Source organism: Puma concolor, unplaced genomic scaffold, assembly GCF_028749965.1.
Source record: "Puma concolor isolate L17-30 unplaced genomic scaffold, mPumCon1.1.hap2 unalloc_scaffold_46, whole genome shotgun sequence".
Classification (NCBI taxonomy): domain Eukaryota; kingdom Metazoa; phylum Chordata; class Mammalia; order Carnivora; family Felidae; genus Puma; species Puma concolor.
This window is the reverse complement of record NW_028240254.1, coordinates 98,151-126,049: the sequence shown is the minus strand read 5'-3', so window position 1 is coordinate 126,049 and position 27,899 is coordinate 98,151. Positions and strand designations below refer to the sequence as shown.

General features: G+C 45.8%; 1 protein-coding gene and 1 pseudogene across 1 annotated transcript in view; one reads left to right on the top strand and one right to left on the bottom strand.

Moving 5' to 3' along the window:
* Positions 1–13,659, bottom strand: part of LOC147571192 (uncharacterized) — a 42,311-nt gene extending 28,652 nt beyond the window's left edge. The window contains exons 1-4 of the mRNA XM_086696546.1: positions 8,777–13,659; positions 6,205–6,276; positions 4,067–4,138; positions 135–206 (exon numbers count right to left, since the gene is read on the bottom strand). Of these exons, the coding sequence (XP_086552672.1) occupies positions 135–206; positions 4,067–4,138; positions 6,205–6,276; positions 8,777–13,602 (5,042 nt within the window). The 5' untranslated portion in view covers positions 13,603–13,659. The remainder of the gene's footprint in view (positions 1–134; positions 207–4,066; positions 4,139–6,204; positions 6,277–8,776) is intronic.
* Positions 13,660–13,720: 61 nt separating this feature from the next.
* LOC147571188 (pleckstrin homology domain-containing family M member 1-like) overlaps positions 13,721–27,899 on the top strand; it is a 66,425-nt pseudogene continuing 52,246 nt past the window's right edge.

Genomic DNA, 27,899 nt, shown 5'->3' with positions numbered 1-27,899 from the left:
CAAAAAAGATTTGCTACATAATTTTAGTAGCTTTCGACTAATAAAGTTTCATTCATTCAAAGTGAATAACAAAGAGGTTTACAATTAAGTTTAATAAAAATTCCAAATATAATGAAATTATATTTGTAACTTACATAAACTGCAAAAAAGGTAGTGATTCAAATGCACGTCTTTCAATATATTGTATTTTATTGCAGGATAAATCTCTAGGAAAAGGAAAAGGAAAATATTGCCTCAATTAGCTATAAGATATCTAATTAGTAGGATGATAGTATTGAATAAGTAGCTTTTGGCTAAACTCTGAGAATTAGGAATTGTTATTTGAACCTTCCAGAGCCCCTAACCCTGCCCTCACCTTTCTTAAGAGTCTCACCTTTGTGATCTTCATACATAAAACATACAACTATAGATCTTGATAGATCTTGGAAGTAATCTTTCCTGAGAGCAGAAGAATTGATTAAATGACTTTCTGTGGCCTCATCAATTTCTAAATTATGAGCTCAAAGTTGTGATCTCCACATATAATTTCTAATATTAAAAGGGATATTCTCACATTAGCACACCTTCCTGGTTTAGTTGTATTTCTCGACACCAAGTCAATACCAGAAGAGATAAAAGATACCTTTTCATTTAACTTGAAAAGAAGTTACTCCTCTAATCAATACCTAACTTTGAACGAACTCAGAATTATATTATCATATTAATAGAAATTTATTTTTGGTTGTACATTGCCTAAACGCTCTATGAATTTATCAACTGCTTCAGTTGCAAGTGGGGCCAACAAAAAAACAACATGGTACTGGATTTTTATTTGGAAACACCCATTCTTGATTATAGTTGACCCTCTTATTTCCATTGATTTCAGCCGAGTCCCTCACTTTCCACCTACATGGGTACCACCATCTTCTGACTGGCATTGTCATCTCTGGTCTCTCCCATTCTAATCTATACTGCACACAGTCACCAGATTAATTCTCCAGGAGTGGTTCTCAAATATCAGAGTCACTTGGGAACTTACTCAAGATGCAAATTCTCAGCTCTACTCCGGACTGAGTGAATCAGGAACTGTGGAGGTGGAACCTGTGTTCTGACAAGGCCTCCAAGTGACCCTGGTGCAGTCTAAAGTTTGTCCTAGAGCACTGCTGTGATAACACGGTAGCTTGGCATATTATCCAAGGCCTTCAAAATCCTAAATCTGGCTCTAGTTTCCTACTCTACAGATACCAAAGAAATTTCTCCTGCATTTTGCCTTTCACTCACTCTATTTTGCAAGCATATTCTTCCCAAGATGTCTATCCGATGACACGTCATAGCCATTCAAGGTTCTGTTCAAACAGCATTTCTCTAGTAACTTCCCTGATCCAACTTGAAGTCTTCCCCCCTCTTCTATGTTCCAAAAACAACTTATACTTCTCATTGCCCAAATCCATTTCTTCCCCTCCCCCTCTCCTCCTCCTCCTTCTTCTCCTTCTTTGAATTTTTTAAAGTAGACTCCACGCCCAACCTGGGGCTTGAACTCACGACCCTGAGATCAAGAGTCGCATGCTCTACTGACTCAGCCGGTCAGGTGCCCCAATTTCTTCTTAATATAGTTATTCTGGCATTCCATTTCCTCTGGGCATAAACTCCATGAAAGTATGGACTAGTCTTGCTCATCTGCGTTGTCTACTGTGTTTAAAACTGATGCATGGACAAAGAACAAACTCAAATATTTATAAAATAAATTAACAGCTGGGTAGTGAGTAGAAGGAGCAAAATGACTGAAAAGAAATGTGGTTTTATGACTTTGTGGCTCCCGCTTCTGCACTCTGTCAGTGCTTCATCATCCATTTAGTGCTTATGCGTTATGGTTTAAGCTTCTGTTTATTTTCCCTGTGAAATCATGAGTTCCTACAAGGGTGGGAAGCCTGTCTTAACCATCTGCGTGCCTATGGTACTGGGCATAGGGCCTGTCACATTCTTTTTTAGGTTTTGATTCACATTTTTTTTTGAATGAATGAATGAGAACACTTCACCTAACATGAAATAATTGGCTTACAAAGTACCTCATAGTAGAAATAATGAAAGGCCCAATCCATTGCGCAGTTTGTCTCTTTTGTTTTTCTCCAAACTGTGTTTGTAACGTTTGGAGCCCAGATGGCAGAGGTAGCCAAGAAGACCAATACAAAGTGGTTGTCCCCTAAGACTTGGAAGGTTTGATAATTTGAAGGACTATTTTTAGTGTCATATGAGATTCCTTTTACTCACTACCCTTAAGCCTTCTACATTTGCAAGAAGAATCTATTTTCTAAAGCACATCATTAATAAGGATTAATGAGGGGCGCCTGGATGGCTTAGTCGATTGAGCATCTGACTTCGTTCGGTTCAGGTCATGATCTCACTGTTCATGAATTCGAGCCCCGCATCGGGTTCTGGGCCAACAGCTCAGAGACTGAAGCCCGCTTCGGATTCTGTGTCTCCCTCTCTCTCTGAGCCTACCCTGCTCATACTCTGTCTCTCTCATACTCTGTCTCTCTCTCTCTCTCTCTCTCTCTCAAAAATAAATAAACATTAAAAAATTTTTAAAAAAAGGATTAATGAAATACACAGCTTTGGATGGCATGGGCAAAGAATAAACACTGAACCTCCATAGCAAAGAACATTAGTATCTCTGTATGTCTAATGTACAGAGATATATGCAAACATTTCTTCCTTGACAATGAGGCTGGAGAGATGTTTATTCTGTAATTAGCGAAGTTAGAGGCATTTCTGATGTTTGTTTAGTGTAAACATTTCTAACTATACCACTTAACCATCATTATATTTTTAAAGATTTCATTTTTTTTAAGTAATCTCTATACCTAACATGGGGCTCTAACCTACAACCTCGAGATCAAGAGTTGCAGACTCTAATGACTGAGACAGCCACGTGCCCTTTAGCCATCTTTTTTTTAATGTTTATTTATTTTTGAGAGAGACAGAGACAGAGCATGAGTGGGGGAGGGGCAGAGAGAGAGGGAGACAGAATCTGAAACAGGCTCCGGGCTCTGAGCTGTCAGCACAGAGCCCGACACGGGGCTCGAACCCACAAACTGTGAGATCACGACCTGAGTCAAAGTCAGACACCCAACCAACTGAGCCACCCAGGAGCCCCAACCCCTTAACCATCATTTTAAACATCTATTTTTATGGTGGCATAAGCATTTCCACACCGATCACAGGAATCTGCTCCTGAAGCCAAGAGCACACTGTATGTTAGCTAACTTAACAATAAATTACATAAAAAATAATAATAAAAAAATAAACTAATAAAATTTCCCACACTGAAATCCCTAATCTGTTCTCTTGATAATTTAATATGTACTTGGTAATACTGCTTACATAATTCACCTGCTTAAATATTTCATATTTAAATATTTCATTTAGATTAAATTATTTAAAAATTCTGGGTTAATGGCATTCAAATTAATGTAAGTGTTCTATATTTTCTTGTCTTGTAGGTGACAATTTGAGGTTAACTTCAATTCCTCTCATTTTACTAAGCCAACTTTTTCAAACCTTTTCTGTAAAGGCCACACAGTAAATATTTTAGGCTTTGCAGGCCATATACGGTCTCTGTCACATATTCTCTGTTTCTCTCTCTTCTTTTCTCTTTTACAGCCCTTTAAGAACATGAAAATCATTCTGAACTCATAGGTTGTATCAAGACAGACCATACACAGGATTTGATCCATGGGCCATAAATAATAAATATAAATAAAGGCAGATGGTATATGAACACTTACATAACAAGGTTCATATGGGTGTCCATAATTGCTCAGACCTCATTACCCCTTTTCCTCTACAACTGAAGGGCTTTTTCCTAGATCTTGTCTATAAAATTAAAAAGTTGAAAACGCATAGGAGGTATTTAATGCTAGAGATGGGCTGGGTCCCCACAGACTTACAGAGTTATACAATTTAATAGAGAGAGTTACAGAATTCTACTGTTAGAAGAAATTGTTGCAATTATCTAATTTGAACCCTGTATTTTTTAATAAATAATATAACTAAAAACTCATAATAAATGATGAACTGATTAACTTACAAATACTGGAGGGATAGCAGGCCTTCAAATGTGTCCTTACGTAATTCGGTCAGATGATTTTCACTGAGAATTCTGCAAAATGAAAAGGTCATTTCTGGGTCAAAATGCAAAATAACTACAACTATTTGCTACACAGGACCGATAGATGTGAGAGAAACCTGGGTAATGGTGCCACCAAATACACTAATTCTTATTTAATGTAGGGATGGCGACCTCTGCTGTTTGATTCAAATATTTTCTTCTCACATACTCCTTTGTCTCTCTCTCTCTCTCTCTCTCTCTCACACACACACACACACACACACACACACACACACACCCCTATCCACTCTTCACACCAAAATGTACATTTAATGCCTACTCTCTGGATCACAAAATCTCTGTTAGAATCCAGCCCTGAGTGGCAAAAACATGGACAGAACTGCCACTTCCTCCTCTCTTTTCCCAAATTTTATTGTGGAAGCCCTATTTATAACCATATCAGTGCTACGAGTAAAGCCATCTAATTTTTTTCCCCAACCAAAAAGTATCTGTGAGAACTAAAAATGTGCATAAAATGCACATAACATAAATGCTCAGTTTAATATGTATAGAGTAAATACCCGTGTAACGCTATTTGTTCTTTCTACTGTTGGTGGATACTAGATTTTTCTAATTTTTAGTTATTATAAACAGTGCTGCTTTGAACATTTTTCTGTTTATATCCTAGTACACATTTGCCTAAGTTTCTCCAGGATTTAACAGGGGTACAAAATTGCCTTCCTAAGAGGTTGTGCTATTTCAAGCTGGCAGATTGAAACATGCCAGGTCTCTACCAAACTCCAAACTCCACCAAAGTCCCTAAGAATGATTAGAAAAGATACAATTAGAAAATCCACAACCTTAGCTCAAAGCCAAGGGAGTAGCTCTACAAACACTCCCCACCAGAAATGCCTTGGAGCCACCTACAGGGTGATTAGCTGGGATACTGCAGTAGGACCAAGGACAGCACATCAACCCCACATCCTTCCTCCTGGGATCTGGCAGCAAAGGGTGTTTTCTTCCAGGCAGGAGCCATTGGTGTTAGAAGGGGGCAGGGTCCCAGAACCCTGGAGGAAGGGTCTACACTCTGACTAGCCATTAGAAGTCACCTCCCACCTCTTCTTTAACTCTCAGGGGGACCTGTCACCAATAACAAGCCCCGTGGTTCATTTCACCTCTTCCTTAGGACCAGAAAACAGAAGCAAGTCAAATCTCAACTACAAAGATAAATTGCACTCAGGAATGACCATGTGGAGTGAGAAAGCCAATTCCATTCAGGACAGAAAATAAAAAACAAATATAACAGCTTATAGTCAATGACACAGTTAACAGAGAAAACACAAAAGGATTTGAGAATACCAACATTAATGGGGCACCTGCGTGGCTCAGTCGGTTAAGCATCCGAGTTCGGCTCAGGTTGCAGTCCATGGGTTCAAGCCCTGCACTGGGCTCTGTGCTGAAGCTCAGAGCCTGGAGCCTGCTTCAGATTCTGTATCTCCCTCTCTCTCTGCCCCTCCCCAACTTGCACTCTGTCTCTCACTCTCTCTCTCTCTCTCTCAAAAATAAACACTATAAAAAATTTAGAATAGCATCATTAATATATCCTCAGATAGAGGTAAACAGTACATCTAATAAAAAGAACCAACTCAAGATTATATGAATGAAAAGTATTATCATTAGTAAAAAACTCAGTCTATGAGCAGCAGAAATGGTCGTTGAATAAATTAGAAAACTTGAGGGGCGCCTGGGTGGCTCAGTCGGTTAAGCGGCCGACTTCAGCTCAGGTCATGATCTCGCGGTCCGTGAGTTCGAGCCCTGCGTCGGGCTCTGTGCCGACAGCTCAGAGCCTGGAGCCTGTTTCAGATTCTGTGTCTCCCTCTCTCTGACCCTCCCCCGTTCATGCTCTGTCTCTCTCTGTTTCAAAAATAAATAAACGTTAAAAAAAAATTAACACAGAATTGCAATCGGTAGAGGTTGAGTTGGGATATGGAAGGGGAAACACCTTTCCTCAGAGCTACTGACTTCAAAGTTCTGGACCAAGAAGGACCTTAGAATGCAGTTAGTTTTTTTTTTTGTTTTTTTTTTTTTGTATTCATATTTGGAGAGAATATACTCACAGTTTCTCAGCCCAACGGTATCCCTTCCATACATTTTTATCAATGTAAGAAATAGAGTTTCCTTGGAAATTTCTGTGAAGAAACAAACACAGTTCAGATCCTTGAATAGGTAGGAAGGGAATGAACGGAATAAATAAGAGAATCACTGGCAACCCTGTGGGGAATATTCCAATGCAGTAAATGCCAACTTTCTACTTTCCGCAGCTATCAGCATCCCAGGTGGTGCAATTAATAAAGAGCTAGCGTGGGGCCACTGGCACAAACAAGGCAGCTCCTTAGAACCTGAACGTCCTATTTGTTCCATTCCTTGGGTAGATAACGCCTGTTCATTACTCTGGAGGTAAGTATTTTTTTCCCCCAAATCACTTATGTGTCTAAAATGGTTCCTTCCACAAATCAATGAGAAAATAATAATTCAACGAAAAAAATGGTAAAAAATTTACCATTATCAGCAAACAAATGTAAAGAAGCCCTCTACTGAAACCTCTCTAGGTGTTAGAAGGATAAGGGAAGTTAGAAATTAGAATAACTAACACGGAAAGATTTCTTAGACATATTGCATAGGGAAAAGCAACAAATCACTGGGCAAGGAATTAAAAAGTATCCCCTCATTAGGAAATTAGGAAAAAATGCAAAGGAAAGAGATGGGAAGGAAGGACACACACCAAAAAGGTGACAGGAGTTATCTTATGAGTGGTAGGGAGGGTGGGGTGGGATTTTCACGTTTTATCCTCTATACCTGTGACATTAAAAACAAAAAAAAGTATCCATGATAACTCATGTATCCATGAATTACACATGTTTAAAAGAAGCTATTAAATGCCTGAGGTTCAGTTTCAACCGCTAACCCTGCGTATGACTTTGAACCTTTACCTGTAGTTTTGTCCTCTTCCCTCAACAACAGCTTACCTGGTCAGTTTATATACACATTTTTTTCAGGGGAGTCAGGAATAAATTCAAAACAGATACCCATCTGCCCCTGTGCCTGGTGGACATTTCCAGTCAACCTGAAGCCTTCTGGTTGCTCCTATGTTCCCTGGTAAAAGATGCCTCAACTTCCATCATTCTCCTTTTCTGGGACAGAAGTTTCAGAGTAATATCTGAGTTTTCTCTTTCCCGTGCACACCCCACCCGCGACTGTCATCAGTTAGTCTATCTTGTCACTTCCTCCTTTGCAGTGCTCTCAAGGCTTTTCTTTCTACTCTTTTCAGCAACTCTGATTCGGCCCCTTGTTACTTTACCCCTAGGTTTTGTTAGAACATTCTATCTGGTCTCGCTGGATCAAGCTCTCCTCTCCAGATCGCCCTATATGGGGAACTGAAAATAATCCTCGTTTCAATGGTCTGTATCTCATGCTTGAAAACTTTCAATGGCCCTCTGTAACTCAGAATGTAACGTTCAAACCTCTCTAGCTGATAGTCAAGGTTTCTCGTAATTGGATCTTTAACTGCTTAACCTAATTCTTTTTTTTTTTTTTAATGTTTGTTTATTTTTGAGACAGACAGAGACAGAGCATGAATGGGGGAGGGGCAGAGAGAGAGGGAGACACAGAATCGGAAGCAGGCTCCAGGCTCTGAGCCGTCAGCCCAGAGCCTGACGTGGGGCTCGAACTCACGAACTGTGAGATCGTGACCTGGGCTGAAGTCGGACGCTCAACCGACTGAGCCACCCAGGCGCCCCTAACCTAATTCTTAATTCCTGATCATTCCTGCAGCCATGCCTTTGCCTAGACTTATACCCATTTTTTTCTCTATTTAACACATCAGAGCCACTCTTTAAGTCTCAGCTAAAGTGTTAGCTTATCCATGCAGCTCTCCCTGACCTCCATACTCCACTGAGTACAGAGTCTGCTGAATTCCAACACCCATGGTACCTCTTTTAGTACTTAATTACATGCCACCTCCCTTTTTATGACCATTTCCTTTCTTCCCACCTGTCATTTCATGTTCTGAAGACGATTTCATCCTAGTGTGGCGCCCATCGTACTTACTCTTGGGTTGGGCCCAAACCGAGTACTGTATGTGGAAGGCCGGGGGTCAAAGATGAGGTCTGGGGAATCAAAATAATAACAGCTAACACTCATATTTTGCCAGGCACTGATCCAAGTGCTTCATATGTATTACCTCATCTAGATCTCACAATAATCCCATGAGATGGTAGCTATCATAATTTCCATTTCACAGAAAAGGAAACTGAGTCACAAAGCTAATAGATGACAGACCTCGGCCCAAACGCAGGCAATCTAGTTCCAGAATCTCTACTCTTCACTACTCTGTTGTATCCTATTATAGAGGATGGAGCAAAAATGGGAGAGTAGAGGTTAAGGAATGAAATAATGGGGCTAAAAATTGGATAAGGAAAAAGAATAAGGACAATTACAAGTAAAAGATTGGAGAAGGGCGAACAGTAGTAAAAAGGAAAATGAAGATAAGGGATAGTTGACAAAGAAAAGGTAAAAACAGAAAGTCAGTCAACGTGGTTGGGGAGATGAGGAAGGCCCAGGACGACATTGAGGAAGAGACGGCCATGTCAAGCAGGAGGCAGAGAACGAACAAGTAAAGGCGATTCTTACAAGATGGTGAAGGTGCCGTTGTAGGTGTCGGGCTCCGGCTCGGGCACTCTGCGGAGCCTCTGCTGTAGGCTGAGACCAACACACGACAGTGTCTCATCTTTGCAGGTACAGCGCTCACATATTTTGAGGTCTGTGGTGGCATTCTGTTCTGGTTGCCAAGTTAAAGTTGTGTATGCCTTTTCTGAGGTATAGTTTACAAAATGCACCACAGAATGTTGAGTTGTTGGAGGAAAACCTGTCTCAAATGACTCTGGTTGCTGACTTACAGGAATTTCTAGGTCCATAGGTGGAACCGTGACTTCAGTCAGGTTTCGATGTTGACTCTGAACCTGTTCTGGATGTGCAAGTGTCACCTCAAGGTCCTTTGGGGGAGGAGCTGTAGTCTTCTTCAGGGTTGTCAAATGTTCAGCCTCTGTAATAGGTTCTGGAGTTATAGTAAGCTCCACATGACGAAATGGGATGATGGGTGATGCTGGATGCTGACCTTGATCCTTACTTGGAGTTGGAACTGTCACTTCCTGCTCGAATGGATATTGAACTACAACCTCCTTAGGTGGCTCTGGAGGCTGAGTTGGGGTGTCTCGCATGGTTGGAGAAGGTTCAGTCTCCACACTGGATCCTGCAGTTACAGTAAGTTCCAGGTCCATAGGTGGAACTGTGACTTCAGTCAGGTTTGGATGCTGACTCTGAACCTGCTCTGGATGTGCTAGTGTCACCTCACGGTCCTTTGGAGGAGGAGCTGTAGTCTCCTTCATGGGTGTAGAATGTTCAGCCTCTGTAGTAGGTTCTGGAGTTATGGTAAGCCCCAAGTCCACATGATGAGCTGTGACACTGGGCAATGTTGGTTGCTGACCTTGATCCTTACTTGGAGTAGGAACTGTCACTTCCTGTTGGGATGGATACGGAACAACCTCCTTAGGTGGCTCTGGAGGCTGGGTTGGGGTCTCTTGCATGGTTAGAGAAGGTTCAGTCTCCGTAGTGGATTCTGGAGTTATGGGAAGCCCTGGGTCCAAAGGTTTAACTGTGACTTTAGTTAAGGTTGGATGCTGAATGTGCTCTGAATGTGGAAATGTCACCTCAAGGTCCTCTGGAGGAGCGGTAGTCTGCTGCAGGGCTGAGGGATGTTTAACATCCGTAGTGGGTTCTGTAGTTACGGTAAGCACCAAGTCCAAAGGCTGAACTGTTACATTCGGCAACCACAGACGCTGAGCTTGATCCTGATCTGGTGTTGGAACTGCTGCCTCTTGATATACTGGAGGTTGAGCTACAAGTTCCTTAGGCGGCTCTGGAGGCTGGTCTGGGGTCTGTTGAGTTTTGGCCTTATTCAAGGTTGAAGGCTGAACCTGAACCTGCTCTAGATGTGCAAATGTTACCTCAAGGTCCTTTGGAGGAGCTGTAGTTTTCTTCAGGGCTGTAGAAGCTTTAACCTCCATAGTGGGTTCTGGAGTTATGGTAAGCTCTAGGTCCAAAGGCTGAACTGTTACATTAGGTGACAATGGATGACGAGATCGATCCAGACCTGGAGTTGGAACTGTCACCTCCCGAAACAGTGGAGGCTGAACTACAACCTTCTTAGGTGGCCCTGAAGGGTGACCTGGGATCTCTTGCGTGGTTGAAGTTTCAACCTCTGTAGTGGGTTCTGGAGTTATGGTCAGTTCCGGGTCTAAAGGCTGAACTCTGGCTTCAGTCAAATTTGGATGCTGAGCCTGGACCTGCTCTGGATGTGGAGGTGTCACCGCAGTGTCCTCTGGAGGAGCTATAGTCTGCTGCATGATTGTAGAATGCTCAGCCTCCACAGTAGGTTCTGGAGTTGCAGTAAGCTCCAGGTCAGCAGGCTGAATAGTAACATTGGGCAAGTTTGGATGCTGAGCTTGCTCTTGTCCTAGAGGTGGAACTGTCACCTCATTACGGACTGGAGGTTGTGCTACAACCTCCTCGGGTGGCTCTGGAGGCTGAACGGGGGCCTCCTGCTGGGCTGGAGGAGTTTCTGCCTCCTTAGAGGGCTCCGGAGGTTGAGTTGGAGACTGCTGAAGAATTGGAGATGGTTCTACCTTCTCAGGGGCCTCTGAAGGCTGAGCTTGTACCTCCTGTTGTGTTAGAGAAGGTTCTATCTCCTTAAGTGGCTCGAGAGGTAGAGATAGGGTTTCCTGCTGGACTGGAGATGGTTCCACCTTCTCAGGAGGCTCTGAAGGCTGAGGTGGGGCCTCCTGCTGTGTGGAAGGTTCTACCTCCTTAGGGGGCTCAGGGGATACAACTGGGGCTTCCTGCTGAGTTGGAAAAGATTCTGCCTCATTACCGGGCTCTGAAGGCTGAACTGGGGCCTCCTGAGGTGTGGGAGAAGGTTCCACCTCCTTAGGGGGCTCAGGGGATATAGCTGGGGACTCCTGGAGGACTGGAAACTGAGCTGGGGCCACCTGCTGGGTTGGAGACTCTGCCTCATTAGGGGGCTCTGAAGGCTGAGCTGGGGCCTCCTGCAGTGTGGGAGAAGGTTCTACCTCCTTAGGGGGCTCAGGAGATACAGCTGGGGCCTGCTGGGGGACAGGAGACTGAACCAGGGCCTCCTGCGGGGTTGGAGAAGATTCTGCCTCATTAGGGGGCTCTGAAGGCTGAGCTGGGACTTCCTGCTGAACTGGAGATGGTTCTACCTTCTCAGGAGGCTCTGAAAGCTGAGCTGGGGCCTCCTGTGGTGTGGGAGAAGGTTCTACCTCCTTAGGGGGCTCAGGAGATACAGCTGGGGCCAGCTGGGGGACTACAGACTGAGCTGGGGCCTCCTGTTGGCCTGAAGCAGGTTCCACAGCCTTACGGGGGTCTGGAGTCTGAGCTAGGACCTCTTGTTGGCCTGGAGAAGACTCATCTTCAGGGGACTCTGGAGACTGGGAAAGACGCTTGGACTGAGCTGGAGAAAATTCAACTTGCTCAGGGGGAATAGGAGATTGAGCAGGGACATCCTGCTGCACTGGAAGATGTTCAACCTCCTTAGTTGCCTGGGGACTTATGAAAATCCTCAGATCCACAGGTTTAACTGTGATATTAGGCAACACTGGATGCTGAGCTTCACCTGGACCTGGAGGTGAGAATGTCACCTCATGCTGTACTGGAGACTGAGCTACAACATCTGTAGAGGACCCTGGAGGCTGAGCTGGATGCTCATACTGAACTGGAAAAGACTCGACCCCCTCATTGGGCTTTGGTTGCTGAGCTGGGACCTCTTGCTGGATTGGAGAAGGTTCTCTACTTGCAACAGGCACTTGAGGCAGAGCTGAGCTCTCCTGCTGGCTTGGAGAAAGTTCAATTTCCTCAGGAAAATCTTCGGGTGGAGTTGGGACTTCGTGCTGGACTGGAGAAGATACAACATTTTCAGGGGGCGCTGGATGCTGATGTGGGACCTCCTGCTGGGTTGGAGAAGGTTCAACTTCGCCAGGATATTCTGGATACTGAACTGGGGTCTCCTGCTGTGTTGGAAGTTTCTCCTGTGTGGTAGATTCTGGAGATTGCGTTGGAGTCTCCTGTTGAACTGGCAAAGATTCAACCTCAGGGGACTGTGGAGGCAGAGTTGGGGCTTCATGCTGGGTTTCAAAAGGTTCCACATTAAGAGGCACTGAGGGCTGAGCTCTAGTCTCGTGCTGAACTGCAGAAGGTCCCACCTCTGTAGTGGGTTCTGCAGTCATGGTAAGCTGCACATCTGGAGGTTTCAAACTGACATTGGGCAGGTTTAAATGTTGATCACGGTAGTGACCTGGAGGTGAAACTGTCATCTTATGATGCCATAGAGGTTGAGCTGGGTGCTCCTGCTGGGTTGGAGAAGGTTCCACCTCCCTGGAAGGCAGCTCTGGAGGCTGAGCTGGTTGCTCTTGCAGGGTTGCAGAAGATTCTATCTCCTCTGGAGACTGAGCTGGAGTCTCCTGCTGGGTTGAAGATTCTGCCTCATTAAGGAGCTCTGCAAGCTGAGCTGAGACCTCCTCCTGGGTTGGAGAAAGTTCAGCTTCTCCAAAAGGGTCTGGAAGCTGAGCTGGGGGTTCCTGTTTGCTTAGAGAAGGCTTAGCTTCCTCACGAGGCACTGAAGGCTGAGCTGGGGTCTCCTGCTGCCTTAGAGAAGGATCAATCACCCCAGGAGGCTCGGAATGCTGACCTGGGGTCTCCCGCTCACTTGAAGGCTCAACCTCCTCTGGAGGCTTACCCGAGGTCTCTTGCTGGGTTAGAGAAAGTTCTGCTTCCTCAGTATGTTCAAGAGGCTGAGGTGGGGCCTCTTGCTGGGCTATAGAAGGTGCAACACCTTTCTCAGGCCCTGGAGTTGTGGTAAGTTCCACATCTAAAGGCTTACCTGTAACCCTGGGAAACATTAAATAATCCCAACCTGGCATTGGAACCACCTCTGGGAGCCTTTGATGCTGGGTTAGCTGGTCATTCAGATCCTCATCTGGCCCTGGGGGTAGTTCTCCAACGGAATCCGTGTCCAGGAATGGAACCAAAGTCTCCGTCAACTCCTTAGGCGGGGCCAACATCTGGGCTGGAGCAGAGGACCCCAGGTAATTAAAGCCCCCCAGCCCAGCTGGGGGTGTAAGCGCCTGGGGCGATTCGGGTGGGGGATCAGAGGAGCGCGACGACCAGGGCTCAGCCGCCTCCAGGGGGTCGGAGGTCAGCTGGGCAGGGTCCAGGGCCCACTCTGGAGGCTGAGCTGCCTGGACCAGCAGCCACAACGGTTGCCACATAAGGACAAGCAGTGGGGCCAACAGGCGCAGCCGGGACATGACTTGCGGAGGCTCCGGGGCGCAGCGACCCAGGCGAGTGGGGTACTGGCGCTGGGAACTGAGCGGGAGCCAAACCATTATGGCAGCCCCGTGATGCGCGCGTGCACTGTTAGCAAGTGCGCGCCCCTCCCCCGCCTAAGCCCCACCCTTTATTTATTGACGTCTTTATTGAGGCCACCTTTATTAGCCCCTGGAGATGGGCTCTGCACCACCAGAGCGGGCCCTATTCCCAGAATCACTTGGGGCCCAGGCCTCCCTCCACCCTGCAAAGGCCACCACTCCCCCAGTCCCTTTGGAGGAATGGGGCGCCCAGGTGGCTCAGTTGGTTGAGCGGCTGACTTTGGCTCAGGTCATGGTCTCACCATTCATGGCTTCGGCCCCGCATTGGGCTCTGTGCTGACAGCTCAGAGCCTGGAGCCTGCTTCAGATCCTATGTCTCCCTCTCTGCCCCTCCCCTGCTTGTACTCTCTCTCTCTTGTTCTCTCTTCAAAATAAACATTAAAAAATATGTTTTTTGAGGAATAAATGCTTATTGTTGTTTTTTTTTTTTTTTTAATTTTTTTTTCAACGTTTATTTATTTTTGGGACAGAGAGAGACAGAGCATGAACGGGGGAGGAGCAGAGAGAGAAGGAGACACAGAATCGGAAACAGGCTCCAGGCTCTGAGCCATCAGCCCAGAGTCTGATGCGGGGCTCGAACTCACGGACCGCGAGATCGTGACCTGGCTGAAGTCGGACGCTTAACCGACTGCGCCACCCAGGCGCCCCGCTTATTGTTGTTTTAAAAAAAATTTTTTTAATGTTTATTTTGGAGAGAGCAAGAGACAGAGACATAGAGTGCGAGTGGAGGAGTGGCAGAGAGGGTCATAATCTCGTGGTTCATGGGTTGGAGCCCCGCATCGGGCTCTGTGCTGACAGCTCCGAGCCTGGAGCCTGCTTCAGATTCTGCGTCTCCCTCTCTCTCTGCCCCTCCCCAGCTCACGCTCTTTCTCACTCTCAAAAGTGCAGGGACTGACGTCCTTATCCTTCCAGCTCTCCTACAAGTCCGCCATCTTAAACGAGTGGACGCTTACCCCACTGGCTCTCTCTGGGCTTTGCCCACTCTCTGAGCTCGACCCCCTCACCACCTCTGGGACAGAACTACAGCGGAAAGAGTCTCTGGATTCAGTTTCCCATTCCTCAGGCTCGGAGGACATCGAAGTCCAGCACTCAGGCCATAAGATCCGACGGAACCGGAAGCTCACGGCCTCCTCCCTCAGCCTGGACACCGCCAGTTCATCCCAGCTGTCTTGCAGCCTAAACTCTGATAGCTGCCCACTCCAAGTGAATGGCTCCAAGAGTCCAGACCGTTCCGAGGAGCCCATGTCCTACGACTCCGATCTGGGGACAGCAAATGCCGATGACTCAGACCCGTCTCTGCAAGAGTGAGTGTCCTCCCCCCACTCCTTCTCCTCCCCCTGCCTTCCTTCCTTCCTTCTCCTCTTCCTCTTTCTCTCCCTTCCTATGGCATGTGATTGCCTGTCACTGAGCATTGACCTCTCTAAGAGCATAAAGGAAAAGAGGACCGTGGCTCTTCCTCAGGGACTGGAGTTGCCGGGACTTATAACTGGAGGCAACATGGGGCAGCGAGGAGAATGGATTCAGGGAGGGCTCAGAGCTGAATCAGGCTCCGGCTCTGCCCCTGGCTGATCTTCGACAAGTTACCTAATTTGTCTGAGGCTTCGTGTAAAATATTATTGCCTCTAGGGCGGAAACTAACGGTTCGGAGTTAGATGTACGACTTCCAAAAGACGCAGTGAAGCCCAGCGCGTCAGGGTGCTACGCTGCGACCTCCCAGAAGGCCTCTGAAGGACACAGACCCTGAATGAGGCCTGGAGGAGGTGGTGCACAAAAGGGGCCAAGCAAGTGAGTGGAGGAAGAGCACAGGGAGCAATGAACTTGACTAGAGAAGGGACCCTGGGCAGAGCTATCTCTTTAAAAGAACTTTTTTCTATTTGAGTATTGTTGACGCACAGTGTTATATTAGTCTCAGGTGTACAACGTAGTGAGTCACCATCTCTCTATGTTAACCATGCTCACCACAGCAGAGCCTTCTTCGTTCAGGCCCTTTTGAAACATTCATTTTTTGGGGCGCCTGGGTGGCGCAGTCGGTTAAGCGTCCGACTTCAGCCTGGTCACGATCTCGCGGTCCGGGAGTTCGAGCCCCGCGTCAGGCCCTGGGCTGATGGCTCAGAGCCTGGAGCCTGTTTCCGATTCTGTCTCCCTCTCTCTCTGTCCCTCCCCCGTTCATTCTCTGTCTCTCTCTGTCCTAAAAATAAATAAACGTTGGGAAAAAAAAATTAAAAAAAAAAAAGAAACATTCATTTTTTAATAGATTTATTTTTATGGTAAGAAAAAAAAGTCTACCTACAGTGAAACGTCTTTTCCACCTTTGTAACCATAATTGTTAATTCCTTACATCTTTCTTTTTCTTTTTCTTTTTTTGTTTTTTTTTTAAATTTTTTTTTTAACATTTATTTATTTTTGAGACAGAGAGAGACAGAGCATGAACGGGGGAGGGGCAGAGAGAGAGGGAGACACAGAATCTGAAACAGGCTCCAGGCTCTGAGCTGTCAGCACAGAGCGGACCGTGAGATCATGACCTGAGCCGAAGTCGGCCGCTTAACCGACTGAGCCACCCAGACGCCCCTCTTTTTCTTTTTTTTAAAGTTTATTTATTTATTTTTGAGAGAATGAGCAGGGGAGGGGCAGTGAGAAAGGGGGACGGAGGATCTGAAGCAGATTCTGTGCTGACAGCAGAGAGCCCAACGTGGGGCTCGAACTCACGAACCGTGAGATCATGAGCTAGGCTGAAGTCAGACATTTAACTGACCGAGCCACCCAGGCACCCCCTTTACATGTCTTTTTCTGATGTTTCTAAATGCACCTAACAGATATGAATAGATAGACTTTTTAAATGTCTTTTATATTTCTTATCTCTGCCTCATCCCCACAAAGCTATTATAAATATACTGTTTGATACCTTGTCTCAGAAGAGATCAGAATTTTTGTTTTGGAGCTTCATATCAGTTTCTTCAGTTTTTTTTTTTTTTTCCCCGTGGCATGTGTTTCCATTGTATGAATGTACCTTAGTTTATTTGACCAGCCCTGTATTTACTGGACACTGGAGTTCACTCTTTCTATAAATAACCGTGTGTATGTGATATTCTAATTCTATGCAACTATCTCTGTTCAGTAAAGTCCCAGAAACAGAATTGCTGAGGCAAAGGATAAATGAATCTACAATTTTCATAGATAACCGCCTGTTTACACTCTGTCAGGAATGTACCTGTGCCCTCTCGGCCTTGTAGGCAGAAGGTATTATCAAACTTTTGGATATTTGCTCATCTAATAGGTAGAACATGATAAACTTTTTTTTCAAGTTTATTTATTTGTTTTGAGAGAGAGAGAGAGAGAGAGAGAGCAAGCGAGCATGAGTTGGGGAAGGGCAGGGAGAGAGAGGGGGAGAGAGAGAATCCCAAGCAGGCCCCTTGCTGTCAGTGCAGAGCGTGATGCAGAGCTTGATCCCAGGAACTATGAGATCATGACCCGAGCCAAAATCAAGAGTCGGACGCTTAACTGACTGAGCCACCCAGGCGCCCCGAAAATGGTAAACTTTTATTAAGCGCTTCCTTCAGCCAGACCCATGTTCCCTCAGCCAGTGTCTAGGATCTTCTTTTCTACTCCTGTGTGCCCCTACCTTCTTGGTTCATTCAAGTCTTTACAGGTTTCCCAGCTGCTGTGGGAAGAACACCAGATTGGGTGCCGGTACGGACTGGCTTGTAGCAGGATCCGGCCTCAAGCCCTGTTCTACCAGTCACAAGTCCAGTAACGGCAGGCCAAGCGTTGGCTCTGTGAGGTTGTTTCTTCATCTGTAAAGTGGAGGCTCCCTCATAGGGATTCTCTGGCTGAGAATCAGATCAGATGCCTGGGGGCGAATTACGGCTGAAGCAGCTTCTGAGCAACAGAGCACATTAGCTAGAACTTTCAAACATCAAACAAGAATTTAGGTAGAACATCCTGGAAGGGAGCAATCCCCGCTCTATCGGCTGGGCCCATGGCGTGACTTAAGTTCACTCACCTGTCTGAACCCTTCCTTGTGTCTCCTCCTCCCACAGGCCAGCCCGCCGGCCCTCTGTCTGTCATGTGCCCTGCTTTTATCTTTCGTGAGTCTTGTGATTGGAAAATTCCAGCTTAAGGCCGTTGAATCAGTGACCATCCACCCTGTGTGGGAAGCGTCATCCTGGGCATTGTGGGAGAAGTCAAGGGAAGAGGGTCAGGATGTACAGACCAGCGCGGGGCAGTGGCGTGCGGAACCAGCAAACACAGAGCACACAGATGCACAAACACACATCCAGCACCGTCACTCTGAGTGCTGGGCTTGAAGTTATCTTCGCACGTCCACACACACCAGCTCTTAGAGGGTGTGTCTGAGGGTGAAGAGTCACATCAGCAGTTAAGAGTTCGCTTATTTTTGTCATATTACTTAAATATTTGTTTACGTGGATTTTTTAAAGTTGATTTATTTTGAGAGAGAGAGAGAACAGGCGTTCTATCAAAATAAATGTTAAAAAAAGTTTTTTAAAATCATCTACAAGTTAAACATAAAGTACAAAAGATGTAACATTCCAAGGAAATGTATTAACTTAATGTTTTCTGGAAACCAAACTGCAGTTTGCTTTGTGAATAGAGGATTGATGGCCTGAATAGCTTCTTTTGTGTTGGTTGGGTCTGAATTACAGTGATCGCTGAGAAGCACAGCTAGGGGCCGGTGGTTAGGAGTGTGGACTCAGGAGCCAGACTGCTGGAGTCTTCCATTAACCAGCTTTGCGACCCCGGGCAAGATACTCAACCTTTCTGACCTTGATGTCCTCATCTGCAAGACGGGGATAAGAATGCTAGGAAGTGAGTTAAGGTATGCAAAGCGCTTAGAGCAGTGCCAATCACAGGGTGAGTGCTCCATAGGCGGTGTCATCATCATTTTACTACTGGGGGTCCCCGTGATGTCAGTTCTCGCGCTACTTGTCTGTGTATACACGGCTGCAGATCTGTGCTTGGTGATATTTGTCAGAGGTCGTTATCATGAGGCCTTCTCTTGGGGGAAATGATTCTTCGCACATGCGGCCCCCTCCTGTACTTTCATGAGCACCCCTGACCGCCAGGTGGTGCCGTGGACCCCAACGCGCTAGTCCACGCGCTCAGGAAAAGCGCAGGCTCAGAATCGCTTGGCGGGGGCACTTTATGGGGTGGTCATGCCGATTCTCCAGCCCATGCTTTTATTCCACACCTACGCCTCTGTGTACGCGCAATATACGTATGTGTATAATACGTATATGTTTCCAGACTGTCTTCTAAATGAAAGCACAAACTTCTAGAATTTTTCAACAGGCAGTTTTTGAAAAACGCTGCCCTGAGCTGGACAGAAGTGGAAGGACCGGAGCGGTGTCACCGTTTCAGCCCTATGTTGGTTGCATTTTCTTCAAAAGTTTTGAAAATTCTCTTTCTTTCACTTTTCCTTCAAAACCTCATCTCTAGCACTTTTTCCCACTTGATGTGCATGTCTCTTATTCTCTCTGGGTCCTGCCGACCAGCTCTGATCCTGGTGAGACTCCTGTGAACTTGATTTCATCCTGACCGTGGTGTTGATTTGGTGGAAACTCTAATTTATCACACAAGCTTCTTGCTGTCGGGTGGTGTTTCTTTATTCCCACACCCAGTCCACTCCATCATTAAAATGTGTCTTACAGACGAGGGGTCATTTATAATTGATAACCATTTCGGTAATGCTGGTGAATCTTTCCGTAATTCTCTTTCCTTACATTTTTATAGCCATGTGTGTAGAGGCTAAGCAGTCTTGCCAGTGGCGATAAGAACAACCAATGACAAATTGAGGTTAATGTTTATTGAGTACTTACTTTGTGCCAGACACTCTATAAGCATTTTACCTATATGATCTCATTCAGCCTTGAACACAGTCATAGGTGGGTGCTGTTACCGTGCCGGTTTTACGGGTAAAGGAATGAAGTCCGTGAACTTTAGGAACCTATTGTGGGGCCACAGCAGTGTGCCAACCAAAGCCAACCAACATCACCCTTTAAGGAAACCCCTTACCCACTAGCTATGGATTTACCTATTCTGGACATTTAATACCAACGGAATCATACACTATGTGGCTTTTTGTGACCTCCTTCCTTCACTTAGTAGGTTTTCAGGGTTCATCCGTGTTGTAGCATGGGTCATGGCTGAATCATATTCCATTGTGTGAATACACCACAATTTGTTTTATCTTTTCAGTTAGTGGACATTTGTTCTATTCCTACTTTTTGGCTACTGTGAATAATATTGCTGTGAACACTCGTGTACAGGTTTTTGTGCAGACATTGTCTTTTCATTCTCTTGGGTATATACCCATGAGTTGAATTGCTGACTCATATGGTAACTCTATGTTTAACTTTTAAGGAACTACCAAACTGTTCTCCACAGAGGCTGCACCACTTCACATTTCCGCCAGCAGCGTGTAGGAGTTCCATTTTCTCTACACCTTTGCCAACACTTGTTATTCTCTGTCTTTTTAATTTTTAAAAAATTTTTAATGTTTCTTATTTTAGAGAGAGACAGAGAGAGAGAGAGAGACAGAGCATGAGTTGGGGAGAGGCAGAAAGAGAGGGAGACACAGAATCTGAAGCAGTCTCCAGGCTCCAAGCTGTCGGCACAGAGCCCGACACAGGGCTCGAACCCACGAACCGTGAGATCATGACCTGAGCCGAAGTCGGATGCTTAACTGATTGAACCACCCAGGTGCCCCTCTCTCTTTTTTATTATAGGCATCTTGGTAGGCATAAAGTAGTATCTTATTACGGTTTTGATTTGTATTTCACTCCCGTCTAATGATATCGAGCATCTTTTCATGTACTTTCCATTTGTATACCTTTAGAGAAGTGTCTCTGTAAACCTTTGCCCATTTTTCAGTCAGATTATTTGTTCTAATATTATTGAATTGTAAGAGCTCTCTATATTCTGGATACTAGACCCTTATCAGATATGTGATAATCCTTGGATATAAGATATGCAGATTTTTTTCCTGTTCTATGGGTTATCTTTTTACTTTCTTGATAGTATCCTTTTGAAGCCCAAAAGCTTTTAGTGTTGATAAAGTCCAGCGTACCTATTTTTTATTGTTTACTTATTTGTTGGCTGTCATATAAGAAACCATTGCCTGATCCAAAGATGTATACCTGTTTCCTTCTAAGAGTTTTATAGTTTTAGCTCTTACTTTTAGGTCTTTGATCCATTTTGAGTTCATTGTTTATATGGTATGAGGTAGGGGTCCAACTTTCTTCTTTTGCATGGGACTGTTCGCTTATCCCAGCACCATTTGTTGAAAAGACTATTCTTTCCCCACTGAAATGTCTTGGGCTGCAGATCAGTTGCCCATAAATGTATGGGTTGTTCACCAATGTTTGACTAGCATGTCTTGAAATGTTGTTTGGGGTTATGATGTAGATAAGAGCACACAGCTCAGCCAGAAGACATTAAGGTAGAAACTTGAGTTCTAAAATCCTTATGGAAATGAGCCCACATTAAGGGGAGTTTGGCACGTCTTCTGACCCAGTGTAAACCATTAGGGCAGATATGGGCAATCTCTTGGGCCCCGGGTAGCTTTGTTGTTGTAGGAATCTGTATTCGCCCGTGACATACTCTATTGGTTCATAAACAAAGGAGGAGACAGCAAATAGTTCTAGTTCAGAAACAGAATGTGGATTCTCAGAAGCCTCAGGAGAAGGGGAGCAGCCACTAGCCAGTGCACATTTTAGAAGGCCCAGAGTAGTTTTCATGTGCGTGCGTGTGTGTGTGTGTGTATGTAAAGACAGTAACACTGGCTCCCTGTAGTCCCTGAAGCACCACTGAAGGGCAGGAAGAGGCAGTACCATTGGAAGAGTGAGCAGGTGCACACCCCATGTATACTTGCGTGCACACTCCTGCACCCCGTGTACACTGATCTCCGGCAGCAGGTCCTGGGAACAGGAGGCATCTGGGACCCCACATACGGCCCAGCTCTGGTGGACCAGCGCTTGCACCGGAGATCCCGGGCCCCGCAGTTCCCTTGGCCGCCCACTCTACCTCAGTCCCAGCTGGGGAGAAACTTTGTGAGGCGTGTCAGAGGAAGGCTTGTGTGTAAGCAGAGGAGCACGGTGGGTGGATGACGAGGATGTTTTGTTTTGGAAATCCCCAGACAGCAGTTTTGCCTTCTTACCGCCGTCCCAATAGCCTTGGGCATTCTAGCTGACAGCTTGTCACACAGGTTTCTCTGTTTAAAAACTTCCAGGGTATTGTCGGAATTCAGCAAAGCCCAGGTAAACTCTGTGCCAACCAATGGACTGAGCGGACTGAGTGGAGAAATGGAGATTCCCACGGGGCGGGCCTCACTCCCCCTCCCCGGCCTGGAGGCCAGCATCCCTTTTGATGTGCCCGCAGAGCCCCTCCCGCCCCAAGCATCCTCTGGGACTCAAGATGGGGACCGCAAGCAGGAGCCGCCTCCCCAGGCACCTGGCACCCTGGGCTTGCTGCAGTTGGGCACTGCCAAAGCTGTCCCCTCGGTGAGCATTTTAGACCAGAGGCCTTCCAGTCCCGTGGGAGAGGCGGCGGCCAGAGCATTCAGCCCGGGGAGCGGCCAGCAGAAGTCTGTGGAGGATGACGGAGCTGCACGGAGCCTTGGGGTGTCCTCACCCACCAGCCCGGTGAGTGATACAAGCTTTTCGGGGAGAGGTCTTGGGGAAATGTCTCAGAGCTGGTGCAGGGTCTCCCCAGCTAGCCACCCCGAGTGGTCTCTGCCTTGTCTCCATTAGCCCCTCATATCTGTCACGGCGGACGTGAGCCAGGCACGGTGCCAGTCCCTTCCCATGGGTCTCTCTTGTCCTCTCACATTGACCCCGTAGAGAAGATAATTCTCATCTGATCATAGACCCTGCGCATAACCACTGCCACTTATCAGCTCAAGGCCTCGGGCGAGGCCCTTTGCCTCACTGAGCCTTGGTTTCCTCCTCAGCTCTTGTTATTATTAAATTCAGATTTGCTAAAATACCAGACTTTGAGAATACTCATCTTGCAATATGAGCCAGGTTAGAACTGCACCATCCCCTATGGTAACCACTAGCCACACGTGGCTGTTGAATGAGCGTGTAAAATGTGGTTAGCTCAAACTGAGATAAGCTCTGTGAAATAAACACTGGATCTTGAAGGCTTCGTCTGAAAAAAAAAGAAGGTGAAATACTCAATCATTTATCGATTATGTGTTACAATGAAAATATGTTTGATGTTGGGTTAAATATAAAAGTTAATTACACGTGTTTCTTTTTACATTTTTTTTTTAATTTTTTTTCAACACTTACTTATTTTTGGGACAGAGAGAGACAGAGCATGAACGGGGGAGGGGCAGAGAGAGAGGGAGACACAGAATCGGAAACAGGCTCCAGGCTCTGAGCCATCAGCCCAGAGCCCGACGCGGGGCTCGAACTCCCGGACCGCGAGATCGTGACCTGGCTGAAGTCGGACACCTAACTGACTGCGCCACCCAGGCGCCCCTCTTTTTACATTTTAAAAACGTGGCTAGTAAAACATTTAAAATGATACATGTGGCTGGAATTCTGTTTCTGTTGGGCAGTGCAGCTCTAGAATGGGCCGGTCTCCTTTGTTGATAACCCCGAGGGAAGCCAGCCCTGGGAATCTCCTGCACAGAGCCATGGGTCAGAGGCTTGAGAACCATCGGCCCAGTGAAGCGGTTGTCAAAGCTGTGGACCTGAGCTCTTTGCCATTTCACATTTGTCCTTTAGGATGAATAGCCAGGGTAGGAAGTTGTATGCACGTGTGCATGCAGACATACAGAACCCCAGGTTTATCCCAGCTGTTGTCTGGGGTCACGTTAGGATATAGTCTTGCTTTTTCAGCTCCATCCGTGCATATCTCTCATCCGGTAGCTTCCAGATCCTGTAACTCAGGATGGGGCCAAGGCCGTGAAATAGATTAGGACACGCGCTCGCGCGCGCGCGCGCACACACACACACACACACACACACACACACACACACACTTTTAAATAGCTTTATTGAGATATAACTCATATACCATACAATTCACCTAATTAAAGTGTATAATTCCATTTTTTTTCGTATATTCACAAGGTTGTGCAGCCATCACTACAATCGAATTTGAAAATATTTTCATCCCCCATAAAAGAAATCCCTTGGGATGCCTGGGTGGCTCAGTCGTTTGAGGGTCTGACTTCAGCTCAGGTCATGATCTGTGGTTCACAAGTTCGAGCCCCATGTCGGGCTCTGTGCTGACAGCTCAGAGCCTGGAGCATGCTTCAGACTCCCTCTCTCTCTGCTCCTCCCCTGCTGATGCTCTGTCTCTATCTCTCTCTCAAAAAATAAACAAAAACATTTAGAAAGAAAAGAAAAGAAATCCCTTACCATTAGCAGTGACGTCCCATCCTCCTCCTCCCGCCTCACTCCCCTCATCCCCTGGCAACTACTTATTTCCTTTGTCTATAGATTTGCTATTCTGGACATTTCACAGAAATGGAATCCTGTAATATGCAGCCTTTGGTGACTGGCTTCTTCCAATTAACATACTGTTTTCAGGATTCATCGTTGTTGGAGCCTGATCTGTGCTTCAGGGAGTAATAATTCATTGTAGATTCCTTTGTATGAACCCGTCACATTTTATTTTGTCCTTCATCAGTGGATAGACTTTTGTTTTTTTCCCCCCATTTTTTTGGCTAATATAAATAACACAGCCATGAACATTCATGTACAAGTTTTTGTGTGGGTATATTTTTGATTGTCTTGGATGTATACCCAGCAGCAAAATCTCTGGGTCACATGGTAACTCTATATTTAACCTTCTGAGGAACTACCAAACTGTTTTCCTAAGCAGCGGCCCCATTTTATATTCCCACCAGCAATGTATTCCATCCTCACCAACAGTTCTTACTGTCTTTTTAAAAATTGTCATTATAGCTAGCAGGCGGCAGGAGCAGTATCTACTTACGGTTTTGATTTGCGTTTCTTTAATGACTAATGATGTCAAGCATCATCTTGTTTGTGTGACTTTTGGCCATTTGTAGATCTACGTTGGAGGAATGTCTATTCAGAACCTTGGCCCATTTTTATTTTATTTTGTTTATTTTTCACTTATTTATTTTGTGGGAGTGCGGGCATGAGTAGGGGAGGGGCAGAGAGAGAAGGAGAGAGAGTCCCAAGCAGGCTCCTTGCCGCTAGCACAGAGCCCGATGCAGGGCTTGAACTCACGAAACGTGAGGTCACAACCTGAGCCAAAACCAAGAGTCAGATGCTGAACCCACTGAGCTACCCAGGTACCCCTTGGCCCATTTTAAAATGGGATTATTTGTCTTTTTATTATTGAATTATAATAGTTCTTTATATATTCTGGGTTGTATACCCTTATTAAATACATAATTAGCAACTGTTTCCTCCCATCCTGTGAGTTGTCGTTTCACTTTCTTGGTGGTAACATTTACAGCATAAACGTTTTCAATGTTGATAGAGTCCAGTCTACCTATTTTTTTCTTTCGCCATTTGTGCTTTTGGTGTCCCGTGTATACCCGTTTCCTAGCCCAAGGTCACAAAGATTGATGCGTTCTTCTAAAAATTTTATAGTTTTAGCTCTTACATTGAGATCTATGATCCATTTTGAGTTGACTTTTGTATGTGGTATAAGGACGAGGCCCAGCTCGATTCTTTTGCATATTGATGTACAGTGGTACCAGCACCATTTGTTCAAAAGACTATTATTTCCGGGCGCCTGGGTGGCTCAGTCGGTTAAGCGTCCGACTTCAGCTCAGGTCGTGATCTGTGGTTCGTGAGTTCGAGCCCCGCGTCGGGCTCTGTGCTGACGGCTCAGAGCCTGGAGCCTGCTTCCGATTCTTGTGTCTCCCTTTCTGTCTGCCCCTCCCCTGCGCGCGCGCTCTCTCTCTCTCTCTCAAAAATAAAGATTTTTAAAAATTTACCAGAAAAAAAGACTATTATTTCCCCCTTTAGAACGTTTTCGAGGAATGCTGTAAAGTGATCTTTAGTACACATCTCAGTGAGTACTTATATACGATGTACCCTCTATGGCCACCCTCCAGATGGAAACATAGAACACTTCCAGCCCACCAGAAGGCTCTCTCATGCCTTGTCCCATTGTTCCCCTCTAAAGGAAGCCTCTATTCTGACTTCTAGCACCGTAGATTAATTTCTCCTATTGTTCGACTTCATTCGTATGGAAGGAACTGTACAATGCATACTCTTTTGCTTCTTTCACTGAGCATTATGTCTGTGTGGTTCACCTGTGCATATAGCATGAGGCTATAGTTTGTTCTTTTCCATTGTTCTGTAGCATTCCATTGTAAGAGTATATCACAGTGCATCTATCCATTCTCCTGCTAACAGACATTTGGGTTGTTTCCAGGTTTGGGCTATTATGATGAAAGCTGATGTGAACGTTCTTACATTTGTATTTCTGTGAACCCCTCTGCACTCTTTTCTGGGGGTTTATATCTAGGAGCGGAATCGCCCAGTCATTGGGAAGGCGTATGTTTACCTTTAGTGCATACTGCCAAGCAGTTTTCTAACAGTGCTTGCATTGACTTGTACTCACATTGGCAATATGTGAGCATTTTCATTGCTCTTTATCCTAGCCAGTGGGTCATCAGTCTTTTTCATTTCGGCCACTCTAATAGGTGTGCAGTGGGACCTCACTGTGGTTTTAATTTGCATTTCCCTGATGACTAACGATCTTGATACCTTTTCGTTTGCTTATTGGCTGTTGGAAGTCTCTAAGTCATTGCTTCATTCTTAAATTGAGTTGTGTGTATTTCCTGATTCATTGGTAGAGGCTCTTTACATATTATGGATATGTCTTTTATTAGAGAAAAAAATATGTCGCATATACATATAGCAAACGTTTCTTCAAGTCTATGGCTTGCCTGTTTTTTTAACGTTTATTTATTTATTTTGAGAGAGAGTGTGTACGCTCATGCGCGTGCAGAAAAAGAGGGAGAGAGGAATGCCTGGGTGGCTCAGTCGGCTAAGCTCAGGTCATGATCTCGCGGTTCACGAGTTCAAGCCGTGCGCCGGGCTCTGTGCTGACAGCTTGGAGCCTGGAGCCTGCTTTGGATTCTGTGTCTCCATCTCTCTCTCTCTGCCCCTTGCCCACTTGCACTCTGTCTCTGTCTCTCTCTCAAAAATAAATAAACATTAAAAAAACAAAAGAAAAAGAGAGGGAAAGAGAGAGAATCCCAAGCAGTCTCCACACTGTCAGTGCAAAGCCTGACTTGGGGCTTGAACTCACAAACTGTGAGATCATGACCTGAGCCGAAATCAAGAGTTGGATGCTTAACTGATTGAGCCACCCAGGTGCCCCTATGGCTTGTGTTTTAAATCTCTTAATGGTATTTTTCGTGGAGCAGAAATTCTTGGTTTTAATGCTCTGCAATTTATTGGCCTCTCTGTTTGTGGTTTACGTATTTTGTGTCTATTTTTAAGATCTCTACCCAAAGCTGTGAAGACCCCTGTATTTTCATCTAGAAGCTTTGTTGTTTTACCTTTTGCAATTAGATTTATGATCCACTTGGGACTGAGTTTTGTGTATGGTGTGAGGTAAGAGTCAAAAGTCACGTTTTGTCCATACAGATATCGGACCGACTAGCACCACTGACTGAATGTGACTGTATAAGCCATGTAGCTGTATAAGTGAGGTCACAGTCTCCATTTTTTACTATCCTGAAGAGTCTTCAGGGCCCAGAATGTCAGAGGACTCTGAAGGTTTTGAGCCGACAACTGTCAACACCCTGAAGGGTAAAGAAGAACGACTCCACAGCCCCCGGCTTGAGCTGGAAGCAGGGGGCTACCCCTAGGGTCTGGGGCTGCGCGCCCTAGCAGGATGCCACAGAGTGGCGTTGACCAAGCTGAGTTCACTCCCGTCCAAGACCTGACTCGTGTTGTGTCTCAGCTCCGACATCCTGTCTTGCCAGGGTCCCAGAGCTGATGGGACAGGGCAGCTTAACTTGTCACCCAAGCTCCTCGGCTCACCGGGCGTTGCTCCTCTGGCCTCCGGCAGCTTCTGCCACCGCAGGCTCCTTTCAGCCCCAGGCGTTTCCATTTGCCATTCCATCTGCCCGGACCCTTTCCCAGCTCGCCCCTTTTCCTCACCCTTGTCTCCGCCTTCCCCCAGCACCCTGTCCCAAAAGCACCGTCCCCAGTGACTCCCTTTCCCATTTGCCTGCTTCACTTGATTTCCTGCCTCTGGACTCGAATATCGGCTCCGTGATACGG